The sequence below is a fragment of the Salmo salar genome, chromosome 15 (assembly GCF_965601325.2).
Source record: "Salmo salar chromosome 15, fSalSal1, whole genome shotgun sequence".
NCBI lineage: Eukaryota > Metazoa > Chordata > Actinopteri > Salmoniformes > Salmonidae > Salmo > Salmo salar.
The window spans coordinates 102391182-102413911 of NC_138305.1; the positions used below are offsets into that span (position 1 = coordinate 102391182).

At 45.1% G+C, this 22730-nt stretch overlaps 1 protein-coding gene across 1 annotated transcript in view; it reads right to left on the reverse strand.

Moving 5' to 3' along the window:
• LOC106572725 (disco-interacting protein 2 homolog B-A) overlaps positions 1–22730 on the reverse strand; it is a 141165-nt gene that overhangs the window by 39284 nt on the left and 79151 nt on the right. Inside the window, exons 5-18 of the mRNA XM_082962231.1 lie at positions 19180–19404; positions 18764–18910; positions 16591–16710; positions 15561–15758; positions 15256–15347; positions 14649–14759; positions 14358–14481; positions 13228–13337; positions 8186–8288; positions 7599–7757; positions 7178–7297; positions 6607–6721; positions 4782–4921; positions 954–1090 (exon numbers count right to left, since the gene is read on the reverse strand). Coding sequence (XP_082818357.1) covers positions 954–1090; positions 4782–4921; positions 6607–6721; positions 7178–7297; positions 7599–7757; positions 8186–8288; positions 13228–13337; positions 14358–14481; positions 14649–14759; positions 15256–15347; positions 15561–15758; positions 16591–16710; positions 18764–18910; positions 19180–19404 — 1901 coding nt within the window. The remainder of the gene's footprint in view (positions 1–953; positions 1091–4781; positions 4922–6606; positions 6722–7177; positions 7298–7598; positions 7758–8185; positions 8289–13227; positions 13338–14357; positions 14482–14648; positions 14760–15255; positions 15348–15560; positions 15759–16590; positions 16711–18763; positions 18911–19179; positions 19405–22730) is intronic.

Genomic DNA, 22730 nt, shown 5'->3' on the forward strand with positions numbered 1-22730 from the left:
CTATGTTTCTTTAGCTGAAATAAAAGATCCCAGAAATGTTCCATACGCACAAAGTTTATTTCTCTCAAATTTTGTGCACAAATTTGTTTACATCCCTGTTAGTGAACATTTCTCCTTTGCCAAGATAATATCAAGATGCTGAATAAACAGCATGATCATTACACAGGTGCATATTGTGCGGAAAAAAAGGTGCAGTTTTGTCACACAATGCCACAGATGTTTCAAGTTGAGGGAGCGTGCAATGTGCGTGCTGACTGCAGGAATGTCCACCAGAACTGTTGCCAGATTATTGAATGCTCATTTCTCTACCATAAGCCACTTCCAACATTGTTTTAGAGAATTTGGCAGTACGTCCAACCGTCCTCACAATCGCAGACTACGTGTATGGCGTTGTGTGGGCGAGCGGTTTGCTGATATCAACGTTTTGAACAGAGGGCCCCGTGGTGGCGGTGGGGTTATGGTATGGGCAGGCATAAGCTACGGACAATTAACACAATTGCATTTTATTGATAGCAAATTGAATGCACAGAGATACTGTGACGAGATCCTGAGGCCCATTGTCGTGCCATTCATCCACCGCCATCACCTCATGTTTCAGCATGATAATGCACGGCCCCATGTCAAAGGATCTGTACCCAATTCCTGAAAACTGAAAATGTCCCAGCTCTTCCATGGCCTGCATACTCAGACATGTCACCCATTGAGCATGTTTGGGATGCTCTGGATTGACATGTACGACAGCGTGTTCCAGTTCCTGCCAATATCCAGCCATTGAAGAGGAGTGGGACAACATTCCACAGCAGGCCACAATCAACAGCCTGATCAACTCTGTGAGAAGGAGACGTGTCAAGCTGCATGAGGCAAATGGTGGTCACACCAGATACCGACTGGTTTTCTATATATATAGAAATGCAGAAACTTGATGAGGGTTCAGTAAACAGTCCTCTCCTCACCTCGAAGGTGTTCTTGGTGACTCCAGGTAGACCGTAGTACATAGTTCCTCCAGCCCTGGAGTTCAGCACTATCTCTCCGATCTCGTCGGTCTTACAGAGCTGTGGAGGCCCGTCTGGCTTCACGATACACATCAGAGCTGAAACACAAGACATTATGACATTAGGGCTAAAAACACACATACTGTACATTAGAAACCAACTCCCAAAAGCATCTTTGGGTCCATGAATAAAATCAGCAGTGGGGGGGCACTACTAAGTTATATAGAATTGTTTTAAGGTCAACCCAAGGATAATTTTTGCTATTTCATTTTGAAGACCGCTAGAAGTATTAAAAAAATATATATATTATTTGATGAACATTTTTATTTGGCCTTAATGCTATTTTCCCATACAAAACACAATGAATAACAGATTCACGACACAGAACATCAGATAGCACCCCCAAAAAATTCTAAAAGAAGTTTGTTCTGAAATGTCAATCCTATATCTGAGTGATATAAGATCAGGAAACATTTGTTATTTTTTTAAATATGTATTTAACCCCTTATTTTTGTAACTAAACAGTCTCCATATACTGTATACCGGGGGACCTTCAGACGAGTCTTGTGAGGCCTGTGGACGTCCTACAGCCAAATAACTCACATTAATGTGTTTTGAGAGTCTCACCTTTGCACAGATGAGTCATATTAGTGTGTAGCCCAAACAGTTAGGACGCTATAGACAGAAGTTGGCAGATCGGCTGTACCGACTTCAGACCAGTCCCAAGACGCCTGTCGGGTCGTAGAGCAAAATGGAGAAGACCTTCGTGTTTGTAGGAGTCTGATCTGTCCATTTGTAGGACAAACCATTCGGACGCTACAGACGATTTTGTGAGACGACCAATTTACGAGATGTCTCTTGGTCTGACAAACACCGCTCTAGCTTGGTCACCTTCCACCGCAGATGCGGAAGTGTCACATAGGCGGATGCGGTGGAATGACATCTCAAGATTAAACGGATGGATTTTTTATGGGGATTTTGTTATTATGCTAATTAGATTTCTGTAGGGGGAGTGGACATCGACCTGGCTAAAACGCTGAGCAAAGTAGAATTAACACCAGGGAAGTGACATTGACAAGACACAGTTAAACCAGCACGGTTAAAGTCAGTCAGTAAGGAACAGAAAACACAAAGAGTGAGGTGTGTTATAGTGAAGTGTGGTATAGTGCTGTGGTGTGTTATAGATTGGTGTGTTATAGAGTGGTGTGGTATAGAGTGGTGTGGTATAGTGGTGTGGTATAGAGTGGTGTGGTATAGAGTGGTGTGGTATAGTGGTGTGGTATAGAGTGGTGTGGTATAGAGTGGTGTGGTATAGAGGTGTGGTATAGAGTGGTGTGGTATAGAGTGGTGTGTTATAGAGTGGTGTGGTATAGAGTGGTGTGGTATAGTGGTGTGGTATAGAGTGGTGTGGTATAGAGTGGTGTGGTATAGTGGTGTGGTATAGAGTGGTGTGGTATAGTGGTGTGGTATAGAGTGGTGTGGTATAGAGTGGTGTGGTATAGAGGTGTGGTATAGTGGTGTGGTATAGTGTGGTGTGGTATAGAGTGGTGTGGTATAGAGTGGTGTGTTATAGAGTGGTGTGGTATAGAGTGGTGTGGTATAGAGTGGTGTAGTATAGAGTGGTGTGGTATAGAGTGGTGTGGTATAGAGTGGTGTGGTATAGAGTAGTGTGGTAGAGTGGTGTGGTATAGAGTGGTGTGGTATAGAGTGGTGTGTTATAGAGTGGTGTGTTATAGAGTGGTGTGGTATAGAGTGGTGTGGTATAGAGTGGTGTGGTATAGAGGGGTGTGGTATAGAGTGGTGTGGTATAGAGTGGTGTGGTATAGAGTAGTGTGGTATAGAGTAGTGTGGTATAGAGTGGTGTGGTATAGTGGTGTGTTATAGAGTGGTGTGTTATAGAGTGGTGTGGTATAGAGTAGTGTGGTATAGAGTGGTGTGGTATAGAGTGGTGTGGTATAGTGGTGTGGTATAGAGTGGTGTGGTATAGAGTGGTGTGGTATAGAGTGGTGTGGTATAGAGTGGTGTGGTATAGTGTGGTGTGTTATAGAGTGGTGTGGTATAGAGGTGTGGTATAGAGTGGTGTGGTATAGAGTGGTGTGTTATAGAGTGGTGTGGTATAGAGTGGTGTGTTATAGAGTGGTGTGTTATAGAGTGGTGTGGTATAGAGTGATGTGGTATAGAGTGGTGTGGTATAGTGTGGTGTGTTATAGAGTGGTGTGGTATAGAGGTGTGGTATAGAGTGGTGTGGTATAGAGTGGTGTGGTATAGAGTGGTGTGGTATAGAGGTGTGTTATAGTGGTGTGGTATAGAGTGGTGTGGTATAGAGTGGTGTGGTATAGAGTGGTGTGTTATAGAGTGGTGTGGTATAGAGTGGTGTGGTATAGAGAAGTGTGGTATAGAGTGGTGTGGTATAGAGTGGTGTGGTATAGAGTGGTGTGGTTTAGAGGTGTGGTATAGAGTGGTGTGTGGTAGAGTGTTGTGGTAGAGTGTTGTGTTATAGAGTGGTGTGGTATAGAGTGGTGTGGTATAGAGTGGTGTGGTATAGAGTGGTGTGTTATAGAGTGGTGTGGTATAGAGTGGTGTGTTATAGAGTGGTGTGGTATAGAGTGGTGTGGTATAGTAGTGTGGTATAGTGGTGTGTTATAGAGTGGTGTGTTATAGAGTGGTGTGGTATAGAGGTGTGGTATAATGGGATGAGGTGTGGTATAGTGGGATGGGGTGTGGTATAGTGAGGGGTGTCATAGTGAGGGGTGTCCTAGTGAGGGGTGTCATAGTGAGGTGGGGTGTGTTATAGAGTGGTGTGGTATAGAGTGGTGTGGTATAGTGTGGTGTGTTATAGTGAGGTGGGGTGTGTCATAGTGAGGTGTGTCATAGTGAGGGGTGGTGTGTTATAGAGAGGTGTGTTATAGAGTGGTGTGTCATAGTGAGGTGTGTTATAGAGTGGTGTGGTATAGAGTGGTGTGGTATAGAGTGGTGTGGTATAGAGTGGTGTGGTATAGAGTGGTGTGGTATAGAGTGGTGTGGTATAGAGTGGTGTGGTATAGAGTGGTGTGGTATAGTGTGGTGTGTTATAGAGTGGTGTGTTATAGAGTGGTGTGTTATAGAGTGGTGTGTTATAGAGTGGTGTGGTATAGAGTGGTGTGGTATAGAGTGGTGTGGTATAGAGTGGTGTGGTATAGAGTGGTGTGGTATAGAGTGGTGTGTTATAGAGTGGTGTGGTATAGTGTGGTGTGTTATAGAGTGGTGTGTTATAGAGTGGTGTGTTATAGAGTGGTGTGGTATAGAGTGGTGTGGTATAGAGTGGTGTGGTATAGAGTGGTGTGGTATAGAGTGGTGTGGTATGAGTGGTGTGGTATAGAGTGGTGTGTTATAGAGTGGTGTGTTATAGAGTGGTGTGGTATAGTGGTGTGTTAGAGTGGTGTGGTATAGAGTGGTGTGGTATAGTGGTGTGTTATAGAGTGGTGTGGTATAGTGGTGTGTTAGAGTGGTGTGGTATAGAGTGGTGTGGTATAGAGGTGTGGTATAGTGGGATGGGGTATAGTGGTGTGTTATAGTGGAATGGGGTGTGTCATAGAGTGGTGTGGTATAGAGTGGTGTGTTATAGTGGAATGGGGTGTGTTATAGTGAGGTGTGTTATAGTGAGGTGGGGTGTGTCATAGTGAGGTTTGTCATAGTGAGGGGTGGTGTGGTATAGTGGGATGGGGTGTGTTATAGTGAGGGGTGGTGTGTCATAGTTAGGTGTGTCAGTGAGGGGTGGTGTGTTATATTGTAGTTTAGTGAGTGGCGTACCTCCAGGCATCACATGGCCTACGTCCTGCACAGTGAGGGCAGAGTTCTTGTCCTCTGTGTTGACCCTGATGACCCCATGACTCAGCCCGCCCATGGAGAGAATGGCCCTGGCAGGGAGGGCTGTACCACGAGCACCAGGCCTGGAGGGGGAGTATCAGAAAGATCTCAGTGTATTGTGTAAGAGAGAAAATTAGAGAAAGAAAGAGAAAGAGGTAGACATACAGTGGGGAGAACAAGTATTTGATACACTGCTGATTTTGCAGGTTTTCCTACGTACAAAGCATGTAGAGGTCTGTAATATTTATCATAGGTACACTTCAACTGTGAGAGACGGAATCTAAAACAAAAATCCAGAAAATCACATTGTATGATTTTTAAGTAATTCATTAGCATTTTATCGCATGACATAAGTATTTGATCACCTACCAACCAGTAAGAATTCCGGCTCTCACAGACATGTTCGTTTTTCTTTAAGAAGCCCTCCTCTTCTCCACTCATTACCTGTATTAACTGCACCTGTTTGAACTCGTTACCTGTATAAAAGACACCTGTCCACACACTCAATCAAACAGACTCCAACCTCTCCACAATGGCCAAGACCAGAGAGCTGTGTAAGGACATCAGGGATAAAAATGTAGACCTGCACAAGGCTGGGATGGGCTACAGGACAATAGGCAAGCAGCTTGGTGAGAAGGCAACAACTGTTGGGGCAATTATTAGAAAATGGAAGAAGTTCAAGATGACGGTCAATCAACCTCGGTCTGGGGCTCCATGCAAGATCTCACCTCGTGGGGCATCAATGATCATGAGGAAGGTGAGGGATCAGCCCAGAACTACACGGCAGGACCTGGTCAATGACCTGAAGAGAGCTGGGACCACAGTCTCAAAGAAAACCATTAGTAACACACTACGCCGTCATGGATTAAAATCCTGCAGCGCACGCAAGGTCCCCCTGCTCAAGCCAGTGCATGTCCAGGCCCGTCTGAAGTTTGCCAATGACCATCTGGATGATCCAGAGGAGGAATGGGAGAAGGTCATGTGGTCTGATGAGACAAAAATATAGCTTTTTGGTCTAAACTACACTCGCCTTGTTTGGAGGAAGAAGAAGGATGAGTACAACCCCAAGAACACCATCCCAACCATGAAGCATGGAGGTGGAAACATCATTCTTTGGGCATGCTTTTATGCAAAGGGGACAGGACGACTGCACCGTATTGAGGGGAGGATGGATGGGGCCATGTATCGCGAGATCTTGGCCAACAACCTCCTTCCATCAGTAAGAGCATTGAAGATGGGTCGTGGCTGGGTCTTCCAGCATGACAACGACCCAAAACACACAGCCAGGGCAACTAAGGAGTGGCTCCGTAAGAAGCATCTCAAGGTCCTGGAGTGGCCTAGCCAGTCTCCAGACCTGAACCCAATAGAAAATCTTTGGAGTGAGCTGAAAGTCCGTATTGCCCAGCGACAGCCCCGAAACCTGAAGGATCTGGAGAAGGTCTGTATGGAGGAGTGGGCCAAAATCCCTGCTGCAGTGTGTGCAAACCTGGTCAAGAACTACAGGAAACGTATGATCTCTGTAATTGCAAACAAAGGTTTCTGTACCAAATATTAAGTTCTGCTTTTCTGATGTATCAAATACATATGTCATGCAATAAAATGCAAATTAATTACTTAAAAATCATACAATGTGATTTTCTGGATTCACAGTTGAAGTGTACCTATGAGAAAAATTACAGACCTCTACATGCTTAGTAAGTAGGAAAACCTGCAAAATCGGCAGTGTATCAAATACTTGTTCTCCCCACTGTATATGTACGTTGTTTACCTGCGTATAGCTACAGTGAGAGCTTCAGGAGAGGAGGCACATGGGCAGATGACCTCTGGCTTTAACCCGTGAGACTGGAACACATTGAGGAAGGCGTCGCATGACGACACAGACCCTGAAAGACAGCAGAAATGCATAACAATGTGTCAGCAATGTGCTTCCCTGTTAAGAATCAAACCGATTTTATGAATCCAATTGACCGGATCAGATGTTTCTCTTGGAAGTTGTGTGCACTGCATCTAGAAATACATATCACAGTGTACCAATAGAGGCACTGATGAAGACTATGGAAGGTCAATGTAAGGACAAATAATAGTTTGGGGAATAGATAAAGCAATCATGAGTCACGTCTACATGACTCACAGGACAGGTTGATGTGTCTCTGGTCTGTGTGTGTGTGTGTGTGTGTGTGTGTGTGTGTGTGTGTGTGTGTGTGTGTGTGTGTGTGTGTGTGTGTGTGTGTGAATGAATGACTCACAGGACAGGTTGATGTGTCTCTGGTCCGTGTGTGTGTGTGTGTGTGTGTGTGTGTGTGTGTGTGTGTGTGTGTGTGTGTGTGTGAACGACTCACAGGGGTTGGCGCCATCAGCTACTATGAGCATGCGTATGGAGGACAGGTTGGTGTCTCTCTGGTCCCTGTGAGCCATCATAGCCCAGTGGAGGTCACGACACTTCACCACGGCTACACGTGCTGCAGGGGAGAAACAAGAGGGACAGCTCAGGCTCACATCTCATCGCCTCAACACATAGTGCTAATTGTAATCGCTAATAATATGGGTCATGTTCATTAGGCACGAAACTGAGAAGAAAAGTCTGAAACAGGGAGGTAATATCATGTTCCTTCGGACAACGTCTTAAAACGTTTTGCTACAATGTTTCCTAATGAACCCGACCCAGGCTACCTTAATCCATAGCATGCAGTTTAGGATGCTAATGCGTGCTAGTGTCTATGCAGTTTACAATATAAAAGCTATAGCTAACTGTAGCCTTACCTTTGTGTATGTGGACTCTTTGCACCCAGGACATGGGACAGGCCTTCATGACAGCGTAGGGTACAGTGATGGTGTGGATCCTGTTCATGACACTGGTTAGCACCCCGTGCCACAAGCCCATGTCCTTCTTACAGTCAAGGACATTGACCAACGTTTCTCCTGAGAGAGTACACAAACATTTGAAATACTTTATTTCAATGCACATCACCGTCAGAAAGGATTCAAACATTTCAAAGGTTACAGATACATAGACACTTTAAGGATACCAACAGTACCTTCTCCATATAGCGAGGTTACCACAGGACACGTAACAACAGCTTTATATCACATGATAAGTCTACAATACAGCTGATTGAACTGTGGACAGGGAAACACTGTGTTCCAGGAACAGTCTTGCTGCCTGCCTGCCTCTGTGGATTCCCCTCATGGGATCTAATGTTCTCTGAGACAGAGAGAGGCTAAAGTGCCCTTTGTCTAAAAGCTGATCTGAGTGAGTATATGTATATATTTAAATATATATGAGAGAGCGCGCGAGAGAGAGGCTATAGGAGGACGGGCTCAATGGTGTGTGTTAATCATGCACTTACCTTCACAGTAGTTGCAGGCCTGTGTCAGGGCTTGACAGTGTGTCAACAAGGCTATCTTAGACACGGCTACTCCCATCACCGTCCCCTCTTTACTAGCCTTGTACTGAGAGAGCAGAACAACACAAAGTTAAAGAAGTAAATACAATCACAAAATAATCAGCGATACTAGGGCTTGTCCCCGACTAAAAACAAATCTTGGTCGACCAAGAGTCGTCTGCTCTTTCGACCAATCGATTGGTTGAAATTTGTATACGTATTTTTCCTTATATAGACACATCCTATGTGTTTTAATCATATCAACTATATGCACTGAGCTTGTCTGATGCTTTAAGCACACTGTTTGATGAAATAATTAAGACACACAAATGACGAGGGAGTCCAACCGCAATAGATTTGATTGTGCCGGGCCTGGCTCAGACTTGCTGTGTTGAAAAAAAAAGACAGTGAGTGTGTGTGACTAGCACCCATTGTCTCTCTCTCCTCCCTGCTGCAGCAACCACCACAGAACATCAATGTGCATCGCACTGTCCGTGTTAATGAAGATGCAACATAATTACAGCCATTTCTGACTGAAATCCCTCATTTGTTTAGGTAAAACATCGCCCAACTCTTGCTCTCTTTACGTGACACATGTATGCATCGCATGTGGACAATTTTATTTATTTAACCAGGCAGGCTAGTTGAGAACAAGTTCTCATTTAAAACTGCGACCTGGCCAAGATAAAGCAAAGCAGTGCGACACAAACAACAACACAGAGTTACACATGGGATAAACAAACATACAGTCAATAATACAATAGAAAAAGTGTATATACAGTGTGTGCAAATGAGGTAGGATAAGGAAGGTAAGGCAATAAATAGGCCATAGTGGCGAAATAATTACAATATAGCAATTAAACACTGTAGTGATAGATGTGCAGAAGATGAATGTGCAAGTAGATATACTGGGGTGCAAAGGAGCAAGACAAATAAATACAGTATGGGGATGAGGTAGTTGGATGGGCTATTTACGGATGGGCTATGTAGAGGTGCAGTGATCTGTGAGCTGCTCTGACAGCTGGTGCCTGAATTTAGTGAGGGAGATATGAGTCTCCAGCTTCAGTGATTTTTGCAGTTCGTTCCAGTCGATGGCACCAGGAATTGGCTTTGGGGGTGACCAGTGAAATATACCTGCTGGAGCGCGTACTACGGGTGGGTGCTATGGTGACCAATGGGCCTGACTTATAGCATATCTAAATCAAATCAATAAATTGGTCATAAACTCTGAACACCGTAACATGTGACAGCAAAATGGATGCAGAGGACGTGACAAACTCAAAATGGGAGAATGTTTACTGGTTGCTCAGGAGGTAAAGGGGAAGTTAGTTGTGGAAAATACTGCAGATCAAGAAAAATAAAGGTAAGGAGCAAGCGCTGTGTGCATATTATGTGTGCCAAACAGGTGCTGTTAGATTAATGTCATTTTTCTGACCGTTTGGAACAATGTAAACAACACAAAATAAATTAACATACCGTGAATACATTTTCCGAAATGGAACGGTTTAGGTCTATTTATTGTTTATGCTAATTATTCAACAGTGGCTTTATTTTATTTTAAATAAGTTCTTGATTGCGTTTCAAATCATGAATGACTCATATGCTGTGTGATGACATGAACAAATACATGATAGATTGATACAGTAGCCTGTAGAAGTATTGAAATATAGTCCTCAGTAAGTTACGGTATTAAGACTAAACAGGATGCTCTTACGCCTGCAGCTCGATGGTGGTTATATAAGGCTGCTATACCCTGCCTACTAAGGATAATGACATGACTTATTATTATAATAATGATGATCATAATAATAATAATAATAATCATAATAATAATAGGAAGGAGATCAAGGAAAAAGGAGGGTTATTATTATAAAAATAATTCTCTTGACAATTTGGAACAGTGTAAACACTAAATAAAACCAGAGAATTATTTATATATTTTTTACATTTATTTTATATTTCACCTTTATTTAACCAGGTAGGCCAGTTGAGAGCAAGTTCTAATTTACAACTGCAACCTGGCCAAGATAAAGCAAAGCAGTGCGACACAAAATACAACACAGAGTTACACATGGAATAAACAAAAGTACAGTCAATAACACAATAGAAAAATCTATATACATGGGGATGAGGTAGGTAGTTGTATGGGCTATTTACAGATGGGCTATGTACAGCTGCAGCGATCGGTTAGCTGGTCAGATAGCTGATGCTTAAAGTTAGAGAGGGAGATATAAGACTCCTGCTACAGAGAGGCGGCCAAACGAGGTGTTGGCTTTGGGGATGACCAGTGAGATATACCTGCTGGAGCGCGTGCTACGGGTGGGTGTTGTTATGGTGACCAGTGAGCTGAGATAGGGCAGAGCAAAGACTAGCAAAGACTTAGATGAGAAAAAGTGTAAAGCCTTTATTACAGCATTGCAAAGATTAAAAACGATTGTTTATCGAACATGTGGGTTGCGTGAGGCTTGGTGGTCACGGAATCAGTAGACTATTAAACAAACACTCAAACAGGCAAGAGAATCAGGTCTTATTTCTGTAGATACATATGGATGATTTTTAAAGCCAGGCACATTTAACAGTTAGGCTATTGATTATAGACCTAATTAAGTTGGGATTTCCTCTCTCCTGACTTTTCTTAGACAATAAAGTTAAGGGCTGTTTCCTCGTCTCCTAACTCCGCTGCTGCCCTCGCCGCATTGTTCTCAACACCAATATGCTGATTCACTTTGCTATTATGCACATAGCAACATTGTCTAGGAAAAGGCGCCAATTCAACAGCGCACTGATGTGTTTCGAAACCGGGGACACCTGACAGCGACCACTATCCAACACAGGAGAAAGAGCATTTGTTATAAAATAATATTTTTATTTGTGTTTTCACCATTGTTTTTTAATAATAAAACCATACGCAATTTCAGTAGCACGTCAGACTGATGGACTGTGCCATCCCAACGGCCTACACAATGCATCAGTCCACTCAGACAGGTGTCTTGTACACCATGAGTACAGTGGTTCCTCCTTTAAAAGTTGCGTCGTACTGCGGCACTACTAGCGAGCTGCCGCAGCATTCTGTGGCAGGTCATTTAATTCTTACTGCAAGTTATTGCTAGTTTGACCACCAGAGGGCATCTTTGAGAATCATTTGATAGTCTTCAGTATTGCCATTACCAAAGAATTTAAAACCTTTTTTGTAATAACATAGTATATGGGATTAATTTTAAGAAATTTGGCTTAAATATTATGGCGATTCTATTCAGAGAAAAACGAAAAACAAAACCCTCAGGGTTTCTGTTAGGATGGAATGGAAAATATGGCGCTGTACATTTTTTTACATTTACATTTTAGTCATTTAGCAGACGCTCTTATCCAGAGCGACTTACAGCAGTGAATGCATACATTTCATAGATTTTTTTTTCTGTGCTGGCCCCCCGTGGGAATCGAACCCACAACCCTGGTGTTGCAAACACCATGCTCTACCAACGAGCTACAGGGAAGGTTGGGAGTAGACTACAGGATTGGAGGATTGAAAGTCTTATTTATATCACTTCCCCTGTCTGATATCTTAACTTTTTCTATGTCACAAAATCAAAAAAAAAAAAAAGGTAGAAATGTCATGTTTTAGGTCATTAAAATGTACTGAGACTGGATAATCCCTGTCGTTTCTCCTAACTGAACTTTTATGTTCACTGATTCTGTTTGAGAGAACGAGAGGTTTTACCTACATAGCACAGCCCACATGGACATTTAATAATGTAGATAACATGGGTGGTGGAGCACGTAATAATGTCATTCATTTGGAACCGTTTTCCTGTATGTGGGTGGCAGAAATATTCACACTTCATCATATTGTTGCACTGTGCGCAACCTCTGCATTTATAGCTACCATTTGGAAGAGGACGTAAAAGAGCCTGGCTGATTTACTTTTGTGGCTGGCAGTTGGCATGGCCCAATTTATTGCGTAAATTGCGACCTCTCCTATATACAATAAGTGGTGGATTCTGAAATTCAGCAGGCAAAGCTGGGTCCGATGATAAAACATGCCAGTGTTTCTTGACCGCATCTCCCACTTTTCGCGAGTTCAAAGTATATGTAGTTGTGAACATTACAGAGTGTTCTTTAGCAGTTTTTTTTTGTAGCAGTTCATCTCGTGTTCCCCTTTCCACGTTAAAGATGCCAATTGATAAAGTGTTTTTAGCCACAAATCGGCCAAAACCCCAATTAATACATTTGGGCACAGTCGACAGCGTGCTGGACTTCGGGCTAGAATGTTGAGGGTTCGAAACCTGCTCCCTGCTTGTTTCATTACATTATTATGCCCGTCTCAGAGCAAAAAGCCTGTCATGTTTCTAGTCTGTTGCATAGTTACAATGTGTAATCATTGATGTCCCAGGAGCAGGAGTGGTAAACACTGTTGAAGTGTATAATGATTGAGTTTGATACACCTGGTATTGGATATGGCAGGGAAAAAACTTGCTAAATAGTGATTTTTGTAAATTTACTTTATGACCAAAAAATGTGCACAATCGTTTGTCTCTACATTAACTAACATATTCCTCTCAATTGTACATTTTTTGCTTGACTTGTTATAACTACATACATTTGCATCCCCGTAATGTTTTGTCAGCCATCTTTGCTGAAGTCACCAGGGAAAAATGTGTCATTGGAAGCACTCGATATGATTGGTCATATAAAAACCTTGGGACCCAAATGCATAATGAGTGCTCTAACTCCCCCTTGTGGTGGTCTGGAGCAATGAAGTCGTGACGCTGGTTACCTCTAAGTCCCGCGGTGTAAACTCACATCTTTTAAAGGAGGAACCACTGTACATGTCTTTTGTTGTTGTTGTTGTTGTTGCTCGACTAAAGGAATCTCGGTGGACCAACAGCCAGTCGACTAAATGGGGACAGCGCTAAGCGATACACAAGATAAAAAAACAGACACAAAACGACAAACTAGCATTTTTTTTCTCCATAAAATACCCACACAATGTTCAGGACATGTCTCACCTCGATATAAGCTGTGTCTGTGTTGGCGGTGGGGATGTGGGGCTGCCAGTCTTTAGATGGCTTGGTCAGGTATTTGGTGTCTGTCACAACCCACTTCATACGGGGCCAACCTGGGAGGCAGAACAACAACAGCATAATGTATACACAGGCCAATACTAGTCAGTTTGACGACCGGACAAAGATCCACGTAGGATGGAAAAGTTGTAGCGATTAAAAGGTGGTGTTAGGAACATTAGTGGGCATACGTCTACCCGTCCGCATGACAACGGGCGTCTACCCGTCCGCATGACAACGGGCGTCTACCCGTCCGCATGACAACGGGCGTCTACCCGTCCGCATGACAACGGGCGTCTACCCGTCCGCATGACAACGGGCGTCTACCCGTCCGCATGACAACGGGCGTCTACCCGTCCGCATGACAACGGGCGTCTACCCGTCCGCATGACAACGGGCGTCTACCCGTCCGCATGACAACGGGCGTCTACCCGTCCGCATGACAACGGGCGTCTACCCGTCCGCATGACAACGGGCGTCTACCCGTCCGCATGACAACGGACGTCTACCCGTCCGCATGACAACGGACGTCTACCCGTCCGCATGACAACGGACGTCTACCCGTCCGCATGACAACGGACGTCTACCCGTCCGCATGACAACGGACGTCTACCCGTCCGCATGACAACGGACGTCTACCCGTCCACATGACAACGGACGTCTACCCGTCCACATGACAACGGACGTCTACCCGTCCACATACAACGGACGTCTACCCGTCCACATTACAACGGACGTCTACCCGTCCACATTACAACGGACGTCTACCCGTCCACATGACAACGGACGTCTACCCGTCCACATTACAACGGACGTCTACCCGTCCACATTACAACGGACGTCTACCCGTCCACATGACAACGGACGTCTACCCGTCCACATGACAACGGACGTCTACCCGTCCACATAAACGGACGTCTACCCGTCCACATAAACGGACGTCTACCCGTCCACATTATAACGGACGTCTACCCGTCCACATTACAACGGACGTCTACCCGTCCACATTACAACGGACGTCTACCCGTCCACATTATAACGGACGTCTACCAGCAATGCCAGCTGTGTGTGCTGACCTTTGAACTGCATGATCTCTCCCTGGGGAGTCTTGGGCAGTCCTTTAAGACAGATCTCACTGGTCAGGGCTAGGCCCACCCCACAGCTGCCCAATAGGAAGCCAATCTGAAGACTGCCTGCGTCCTGGGTTGTGAAACACAAATATAAGCATTAGAAAAGGACAAAGAAAATCTACATCATTACTTTTTAAATGCCACTGTATTTTGCTGTGTAATATCAAGGGATTTTATAATTGTTAATGAAATATAATTTTAACCCAGATCTGCCTGAGTGGGTATTGAAGTCCTTACCTGTCGAGACAGTGGCACCTCTATGGGTACAGGGATGACCTCTGCTAGGAGACAGCCATAGAAGGCCACCCAGAACATCGCAGGGTCAGTGTTAGGGTACACCAACGCCACCTAGGGGACAGACACAGTTTCAGACACAGTACAGCACCTCACAATGGCAGGTTGGCATTTACTGGGATGACTCATGCACTGGAGGCAGCTCTGCAGAGTGGTCACTAGCTGGCACAGCCACAAAGTCAGAAAATCTGATGTCTAACCTAACCTTAACCACACTAAACCCTAATGCCTAACCTTAAAAAAGCAAATATTTGTTTTCATGAAATTTTACGATATAGCCCATTTTGACTTTGCAGCTGGCCCATCTAGCGGAAATCGCTCAGTTCTGCCTCCAGGGCAAGATTCATGACAATAAACGTCAACCTGCATCACAATGGGGAATATCTTACATTGTTAATTGTGTTGTCTGTGCATTGCATGGAGAAAACACAGATTATGTTGTTAAATAAACATCAATCAATCAATGTGGTAAAGTGTGAAGGAGAGAAGAGTGGAGGAGAGGAAGAAATCTGTGTCATCCCGTCTGAATGGCTGTGTTTTGACCATGTACCCTATCTCCAGGTCTCAGGACAGGTTCGTTCTTTGTGCCCAGTTTGTTTAACAGAGTGTAGGCCAGCTTCAGACTGCGGCTCCACAGTTTACCTGAGACAGAGAGACAGAGAAGAGCAATTTCTCAGAGGAGACTATATGACCTCAGCTCTCCATAGATTGACTGAGATGATGGTGATCTTCTGAACTACATAACATTAGTTCTAAACTAAAGAAGTCCAATCTGAGACTGTGGGTTAGCCTGAAATGGCTCCTTATCCCCTGCCATATAGGGAGCAGAGTGCCATTTCAGACGGTGAGACCTACCGTACGTCAGCGTGTAGAGGGGTTTCCCGGTAACGTCCAGGGTGGTGAGAGCGGGGCTCTTGGCCTGTGAAGCCCCCCAACGTGCCAGGGCAGCCTGCAGGGCCGGGGGCCAGTTACTGACCACCCCCAGGGGTTCCCCCTTCACTGGGATGATCTGACGGCCCTCTGGCCTGGGGGTGTTGGGGTCCGGCTGGGGCACTACGGAGAGGGGAGGAGAGAGTAGGAGAAGATTACATGGACGGGATGGATAGGCGAGGAAAGAGGAATGGAAGGAGGAGGAAAAGAATAGGGAATGGGAGAGGAAAATGAGGTGAAGAAAATAAGAGTATAAAAAAAATAGAGTAAAGTTGAGTTTTCTACTAATTTAATGAAGACTAACAAAACAGACAGATATCTGCTTTCCACTTATTACATCATTTTCAGGAAGCGGGGAGGAATGTCCAGTGATGGAAAAAGTACTCAAGATACCTTCATTGAAAACGACTCAAGTAAAAGTCACCCAGTAAAATACTACTTGAGTAAAAGTCTAAAAGTATTTGGTTTTAAATATATATCAAAAGTACATGGAATTGCTAAAATGTACTTAAGTATCAAAAGTAAAAGTATAAATCATTTCAACTTCCTTATAATAAGCAAACGAGAGGGCTCAATATAATTGTTTTATTGACGGATAGCCAGGGGCAAACTCCAACACTCAGACATAATTTACAAACAAATCATTTGTGTTTAGTGAGTCTGCCAGATCAGAGGCAGTAGGGACAACCAGGGATGTTCTCTTGATAAGTCTGAATTGGACCATTTTCCTGTCAAGATGTAACGAGTACTTTTGGGTGTCAGAGAAAATGTATGGAGTAAAAAGTACATTCTTTTCTTTAGGAATGTAGTGAAGTAAAAATAAAAGTTGCCAAAATTATAAATAGTAAAGTACAGATACCACAAAAAACGACTTAAGTAGTATGAAAGTACTTTTACACCACTGGGAATGTTGGAATATTTTTTGAAGTACTGGAGTGGGTCCTATGTATCTTACCCTCTACGATCTCCTCTGAGTCGTCCAGGAAGAAGTCACTGAGCGGAGGTCTCTTGGGCCGTTTCAGAGTGTTGAGTAGCTGCTGGATCTTAGTGGACACACGGCTGTTTACTGGTACACCTGGACACGGAGGTAGAGGCAGGAGGTAGGGAATTACACACATGATCATAGACACAAGCGAGCATAGACACACACTCAGTCATGATCATACAGAGACACAGACACAACACAAGCATGCGCATAACTGCACACACACACAGACTGAGTAAAGGGTCAACATGGCATGTGCTTTGAAAGCAGCACAGGTAGATACTGTAGAACTAAACTTGGGGTCAAAAACAGAAGGGTATTTCTCTCTGTGAAGAGTAGACAAACAGACAGGACAGACGACTGACGAGGTGGCAAAGCCAGCTGATTGGAATCCCTCCATCGCCCCTCCCCAGACCCCTCCCATTTGGATTCAAATGACCTTTTCTGTTTCCTTTTGGAATGAAAGACATGACACACGACAGAAAAACAGATCCCCCCCAAAAAAGAACAAAATATAGCATGTTAGCAGCATTCTCAGCACAACTGAAATGAGGATGAGATTCATTTAATGTTGTTTTGTCAATGTACCATTATCTCTGAGAAAAAAACAGATTATATAAAAAAAAAGGTTCTGCAGTGTGTTCTACCAGCGTGTTGCTGTTCTGCCGTGTGTTCTACCAGCGTGTTGCTGTTCTGCCGTGTGTTCTACCAGCGTGTCGCTGTTCTGTGGTGTGTTCTACCAGCGCGTCGCTGTTCTGCGGTGTGTTCTACCAGCGTGTTGCTGTTCTGCGGTGTGTTCTACCAGCGCGTCGCTGTTCTGTGGTGTGTTCTACCAGCGCGTCGCTGTTCTGCGGTGTGTTCTACCAGCGCGTCGCTGTTCTGCGGTGTGTTCTACAGCGTGTCGCTGTTCTGCGGTGTGTTCTACCAGCGCGTCGCTGTTCTGCGGTGTGTTCTATCAGCGTGTCGCTGTTCTGCGGTGTGTTCTACCAGCGTGTCGCTGTTCTGCGGTGTGTTCTACCAGCGTGTTGCTGTTCTGCGGTGTGTTCTACCAGCGCGTCGCTGTTCTGTGGTGTGTTCTACCAGCGTGTCGCTGTTCTGCCGTGTGTTCTACCAGCGTGTTGCTGTTCTGCGGTGTGTTCTACCAGCGCGTCGCTGTTCTGTGGTGTGTTCTACCAGCGTGTCGCTGTTCTGCCGTGTGTTCTACAGCGTGTCGCTGTTCTGCGGTGTGTTCTACCAGCGTGTCGCTGTTCTGTGGTGTGTTCTACAGCGTGTCGCTGTTCTGCCGTGTGTTCTACAGCGTGTCGCTGTTCTGCCGTGTGTTCTACCAGCGTGTCGCTGTTCTGCAGTGTGTTCTACCAGCGTGTCGCTGTTCTGCCGTGTGTTCTACCAGCGTGTCGCTGTTCTGTGGTGTGTTCTACCAGCGCGTCGCTGTTCTGCGGTGTGTTCTACCAGCGTGTCGCTGTTCTGCAGTGTGTTCTACCAGCGCGTCGCTGTTCTGCGGTGTGTTCTACCAGCGTGTCGCTGTTCTGCGGTGTGTTCTACCAGCGTGTCGCTGTTCTGCGGTGTGTTCTACCAGCGTGTCGCTGTTCTGCCGTGTGTTCTACCAGCGTGTCGCTGTTCTGCGGTGTGTTCTACCAGCGTGTCGCTGTTCTGCCGTGTGTTCTACAGCGTGTCGCTGTTCTGCGGTGTGTTCTACAGCGTGTCGCTGTTCTGTGGTGTGTTCTACCAGCGTGTCGCTGTTCTGCGGTGTGTTCTACCAGCGTGTCGCTGTTCTGCGGTGTGTTCTACAGCGTGTCGCTGTTCTGCAGTGTGTTCTACAGCGTGTCGCTGTTCTGTGGTGTGTTCTACAGCGTGTCGCTGTTCTGCGGTGTGTTCTACCAGCGTGTCGCTGTTCTGCGGTGTGTTCTACCAGCGCGTCGCTGTTCTGCCGTGTGTTCTACCAGCGTGTCGCTGTTCTGCGGTGTGTTCTACCAGCCCGTCGCTGTTCTGCGGTGTGTTCTACCAGCGTGTCGCTGTTCTGCAGTGTGTTCTACCAGCGCGTCGCTGTTCTGCCGTGTGTTATACAGCGTGTCGCTGTTCTGCCGTGTGTTATACAGCGTGTCGCTGTTCTGCCGTGTGTTATACAGTGTGTGTGCACGCTTACCGTCAGCGGTGGTATCCAGCATGCTGGTGCGGCTCTGTCCTCGGGGCATCCCCCTGGGCATAGCATTGGGGGGCAGGTCCACTCTGGAGTCCACCCTTGAACGCCTCTCAGGGGTTGAGGATGTCACGTCTGGGGGGACACTGTTCTCTGGAGGAAAGAGGTGGAGAGGAGGGGACCGTGAGACACTCAGATGGTTGACTTAAGCTCTATTCTATAGGACACCTAAACCAGGGTTGTTGGTCATCCAAACCTGTATATTTGCAGGATGTTAGACTTAAATGGGTTTCTGTGTGGGTTGACCGATGCATGCTTGGCTGTGTTTGTCCTACCTATGTGTGTGTGCGTTTGTAGGGTGTGTGTCTTACCCATGCACGTGTGGGTTGTGTGTGTGTGTTTGCAGAGTGTGTGTGTCGCACCGATGCGTGTGCTCGCCAGTATGTCGGCCAGCGCGGAAGTGGGGGTCTTATTCTCTCCGTGGGACAGGGTGGAGGAGGTGGAGGAGGTGGTGGAGGAGGAAGTGGAGGAGCTCTGCACTGATCGGTTGATCCAGTAGTCTGGGCTCTGGAGACTCTGGGCCAGCACTGCACTCAGAGCTGCCTGGCGACGCAGGGAACCCTCGTCCTCAGACGCTGACGATGTGTCTGACAGGGAGACAGAAACACATTTGTGATGTGTGGTGAGATTAGTTGCGCAAAATAGCTGCTGTGGATCCCCCAGGTGGGTTACATTGTTAGTGAACAGTGGATCCCCCAGGTGGGTTACATTGTTAGTGAACAGTGGATCCCCCAGGTGGGTTACATTGTTCGTGAACAGTGGATCCCCCAGGTGGGTTACATTGTTAGTGAACAGTGGATCCCCCAGGTGGGTTACATTGTTAGTGAACAGTAGATCCCCCAGGTGGGTTACATTGTTAGTGAATGGAGAACAGTGGAACCCCCAGGTGGGTTACATTGTTAGTGAACAGTGGATCCCCCAGGTGGGTTACATTGTTAGTGAACAGTGGATCCCCCAGGTGGGTTACATTGTTAGTGAACAGTGGAACCCCCAGGTGGGTTACATTGTTAGTGAACAGTGGAACCCCCAGGTGGGTTACATTGTTAGTGAACGGAGAACAGTGGAACCCCCAGGTGGGTTACATTGTTAGTGAACAGTAGATCCCCCAGGTGGGTTACATTGTTAGTGAACGGGAAACAGTGGAACCCCCAGGTGGGTTACATTGTTAGTGAACGGAGAACAGTGGATCCTCCTGTTCTAGGGTTAAAGCTGTGATAGCCCAACCATCCCTGGTCCTGACAGGACGTGCAGACTTTGTCCCGACTCACACCTAAACCAACTCATCAAAAGTTGTTACGGATCATCAAGACTGAGGGCGCAGGTGTGTTAATGCTGGTCTGGAACTAAAGCCTGCACAGTGCACACCCTGAACTGTAGCTCTTCAAGACCGGGGTTAGTTATCGACCACCACAGAGTACTACTAAAACATATACCTAGTTATCGACCACCACAGAGTACTACTCAGAGTACTACTCAAACATATAACTAGTTATCGACCACCACAGAGTACTTCTCAAACATATAACTAGTTATCGACCACCACAGAGTACTACTCAAACACGTACCTAGTTATCGACCACCACAGAGTACTACTCAAACATGTACCTAGTTATCGACCACCACAGAGTACTACTCAAACATGTACCTAGTTATCGACCACCACAGAGTACTACTCAAACATATACCTAGTTATCGACCACCACAGAGTACTACTCAAACATATACCTAGTTATCGACCACCACAGAGTACTACTCAAACATATACCTAGTTATCCACCACCACAGAGTACTACTCAAACATGTAACAAGGGATCGACCACCACAGAGTACTACTCAAACATGTAACTAGTTATTGACCACCACAGAGTACTACTCAAACATATACCTAGTTATCGACCACCACAGAGTACTACTCAAACATATAACTAGTTATCGACCACCACAGAGTACTACTCAAACATATAACTAGTTATCGACCACCAGAGTACTACTCAAACACATACCTAGTTATCGACCACCACAGAGTACTACTCAAACATGTAACTAGTTATCGACCACCACAGAGTACTACTCAAACATATACCTAGTTATCGACCACCACAGAGTACTACTCAAACATATACCTAGTTATCCACCACCACAGAGTACTACTCAAACATATACCTAGTTATCGACCACCACAGAGTACTACTCAAACATATACCTAGTTATCCACCACCACAGAGTACTACTCAAACATATACCTAGTTATCCACCACCACAGAGTACTACTCAAACATATACCTAGTTATCGACCACCACAGAGTACTACTCAAACATGTACCTAGTTATCGACCACCACAGAGTACTACTCAAACATGTACCTAGTTATCCACCACCACAGAGTACTACTCAAACATGTACCTAGTTATCGACCACCACAGAGTACTACTCAAACATATACCTAGTTATCGCCCATCACAGAGTACTACTCAAACATATACCTAGTTATCGACCACCACAGAGTACTACTCAAACATATACTTAGTTATCCACCACCACAGAGTACTACTCAAACATATACCTAGTTATCGACCACCACAGAGTACTACTCAAACATATACCTAGTTATCGACCACCACAGAGTACTACTCAAACATATACCTAGTTATCGACCACCACAGAGTACTACTCAAACATGTACCTAGTTATCCACCACCACAGAGTACTACTCAAACATGTAACAAGGGATCGACCACCACAGAGTACTACTCAAACATGTAACTAGTTATCGACCACCACAGAGTACTACTCAAACATATACCTAGTTATCGACCACCACAGAGTACTACTCAAACATATACCTAGTTATCGACCACCACAGAGTACTACTCAAACATGTACCTAGTTATCGACCACCACAGAGTACTACTCAAACATATACCTAGTTATCGACCACCACAGAGTACTACTCAAACATGTACCTAGTTATCGACCACCACAGAGTACTACTCAAACATATACCTAGTTATCGACCACCACAGAGTACTACTCAAACATGTACCTAGTTATCGACCACCACAGAGTACTACTCAAACATATACCTAGTTATCGACCACCACAGAGTACTACTCAAACATATACCTAGTTATCGACCACCACAGAGTACTACTCAAACATGTACCTAGTTATCGACCACCACAGAGTACTACTCAAACATATACCTAGTTATCCACCACCACAGAGTACTACTCAAACATGTAACAAGGGATCGACCACCACAGAGTACTACTCAAACATATACCTAGTTATCGACCACCACAGAGTACTACTCAAACATGTACCTAGTTATCCACCACCACAGAGTACTACTCAAACATGTAACAAGGGATCGACCACCACAGAGTACTACTCAAACATGTAACTAGTTATCGACCACCACAGAGTACTACTCAAACATACAAACATGTACCTAGTTATCGACCACCACAGAGTACTACTCAAACATATACCTAGTTATCGACCACCACAGAGTACTACTCAAACATGTACCTAGTTATCGACCACCACAGAGTACTACTCAAACATATACCTAGTTATCGACCACCACAGAGTACTACTCAAACATGTACCTAGTTATCGACCACCACAGAGTACTACTCAAACATGTACCTAGTTATCGACCACCACAGAGTACTACTCAAACATGTACCTAGTTATCGACCACCACAGAGTACTACTCAAACATATACCTAGTTATCGACCACCACAGAGTACTACTCAAACATACTACTCAAACATATACCTAGTTATCGACCACCACAGAGTACTACTCAAACATGTACCTAGTTATCCACCACCACAGAGTACTACTCAAACATGTACCTAGTTATCCACCACCACAGAGTACTACTCAAACATATACCTAGTTATC